The sequence below is a fragment of the Solanum verrucosum genome, unplaced genomic scaffold (genome assembly GCF_900185275.1).
Source record: "Solanum verrucosum unplaced genomic scaffold, falcon-dt-bn FXZP01000288.1, whole genome shotgun sequence".
Lineage (NCBI taxonomy): Eukaryota > Viridiplantae > Streptophyta > Magnoliopsida > Solanales > Solanaceae > Solanum > Solanum verrucosum.
Genome location: NW_026019933.1, coordinates 686,191 through 688,667, shown reverse-complemented (window position 1 = coordinate 688,667; position 2,477 = coordinate 686,191). Strand labels below are relative to the sequence as shown.

At 32.7% G+C, this 2,477-nt stretch overlaps 1 protein-coding gene across 1 annotated transcript; it reads left to right on the top strand.

Moving 5' to 3' along the window:
• The first annotated feature begins 367 nt into the window (after positions 1–367).
• LOC125833279 (3-ketoacyl-CoA synthase 11-like) lies at positions 368–917 on the top strand. The gene is made up of 2 exons (XM_049512430.1): positions 368–754; positions 840–917. The coding sequence occupies exons 1-2, from the start codon at positions 368–370 to the stop codon at positions 915–917; spliced, it is 465 nt and encodes a 154-aa protein (XP_049368387.1).
• Positions 918–2,477: the final 1,560 nt, after the last annotated feature.

Sequence of the window (2,477 nt, the reverse complement as noted above, 5' to 3'; positions counted from 1 at the left end):
ACAATTATTTAACAGATATACATATACAATTCGATAGATATACATACACAATTCGCGTCTCTCCACTCTCTCGTTCACCTTTCTCTTCCCTCTCCCAATCTCGCTCGCCTCTCTTTTCCCTCTAGCATGTAGCTACGAATCATAATTAACAAACTATAGTTATGGAGCATAATTAAGTTACTTTTGAGTGGCTATGTGCGAAAATTCCCCAAAAATAAATAAATTCCCTCATAACTATTTATTCCCATGTTGAATTCTTGGCCAATTATTATTATTATTTTCTTAGTCACGCTATACTTGGTCAGGGGTCGTCCAAGAAACATTTACTTTTGTCAATTTTGCATGTTACAAACCAAACGAGGCGGATATGATGAGCAAACAACAACTCTTAGACATAATGTCATCAACTTTTAACGAGGAGGTTGTACATTTACAGAAGAAAGTATTGGAGAGAAGTGGTTATAGTGACAAAACGTTTATTCCAGAGGGTATCAGAAGGTTACCTGAAAAGTTATTGACGTTTGAAGAGTCAAAGAAGGAAACAGAAAAAGTCATGTTTGGAGCCATAGACGATTTATTGGCGAAAACAAAAGTGAAGGCTCGTGAAATTTTGATAGTTATAGTGAATATTGGCATACCATCCATGATAGTTAACCATTACAAGCTTGGATCGAATGTTCTCACTTACACTATTAGCGGCATGGGTTGCAGTGCTGGACTCATTTCTATAGACCTTGCAAACCAGCTTTTGCAGGTTAGTAAGACATTTATCACTCCATCCGTTCCATTTTATGTATATTCTTTTATTCTAATTTGTTATTTGTGAATTGAATTTCTAGTTTGTTTCAACTACTTATCGAGAGATTGAAAAACCACATAATTTACATACCGCTTCCTTGAGAAATAGAAGAATATAACTAGAATGACTTGACAATTTTTTAATACTAAGTGGCAAAATTTGCGATGAAAAAAGAGCTGGTAGCATTAGAGCAGTTCTTGCCTGTATATATGATCGTAGAGTCGAATTTAACAGCGAATAAATTTGCTTCAACTTGTAGCTAAAATAAGCACATTTTTACTCCCAATTTTCTCGATCGAAAGCTAAATGTGTCAAACCATCTAAGTAAAGTCTTATTTTCTTTTTATCAAAGATAAGCTTAAGCCATCTAGGATAATTAAAATGGAGGGAGTAGTATCTTATCACTAACCACTCTCAGGATTCAGAACTAAGAAGGAATATTTTTTTTATTATGCATGTTATATGTATAATTTTTGTTGATACTGGATAATAGGACCATTAGGGAAAAAAACTCACACACCCTTTTTCTAACCAAATATAAATAAATAAAAATAATATATATATATATATATATATATATATATATATATATCCACTACTAAAATAATCAAACACGTCTCGGTTGACATGTGTGCTTCCCTGAAATAAAATTTGAGTTCAAGGATAATTTAGTCATTTTAGATTTATTGCAGCTGTTTGTAAATTAGCACTCTCAAAATATCACATCTGCCACATATATTATTTAAAAAGTACATTTAAAATATTATAAGAACAATTAACAACAAATTTATAAAATTAAAATAAATAAAATAATATACATCGGGCACGAACTTGTCTGTACTTTTGTATCTAGAATATATATCTCTTTTAAAATCTAAAATCAAAATTATCGAACTGCATCTGCATGCCCACCCCTACTTTCTGTGTGTGTATATATATATTTATATACTGAAAGTAGGGGCGGACATGCAGATGAAGTTCGATAATTTTGATTTTTAATTTTAAAAAAGATTATATTGTTATCATACATTTTAAAACTACAACAAGTAGTGAAATGTGGCATCTTAATTTTGTAATTCCTAACTAAGAAAATGTTGGAAAAATATGGAGTAGTATTATATACTCCCTCTGTCCCTAATTACTTATCCACTTTTAAATTGACACATATTAAGAAAACAATGATTGACATAGTGAGTTTACCATTTTACCCTTATTAATTATGAAGTGGATGAATTAAAAACTTAAGATTTTCAAGAAGTTCTACCTTGTTTAGAGTAATTAATCGACGGTATAATAGGTAAAAAAAAATTGTCTTTTCTTGATTAGCTTTACAGGATCTGTGACCTGGAGGTAGTCCGCCCAGTCATGGATCTAGCAAACTCAGCATCCTTAAGCTAGCGATAGTCCGCCTGCAAAAGAATCGAAATACACAAGAATTTTGGCATAGTTTCTCGGACTGCATGGTGATATTTTTACCTGAGCAAAGGGTCTGTCAGGAATCTAATACATACATTTTATTGAGCCCATGTGTCTGGCAGATCTAACCGGGTATAAGGCGCTCTACTTTAAACTCCTTTTCAGGCTAAGAACCTCGGTTGGACAGACGGAGCCACTAAGGCATAGCCAATAAGAGTAGTACTAGATCCAACTATACCTCGATCTCAGAACCAAGTCGATA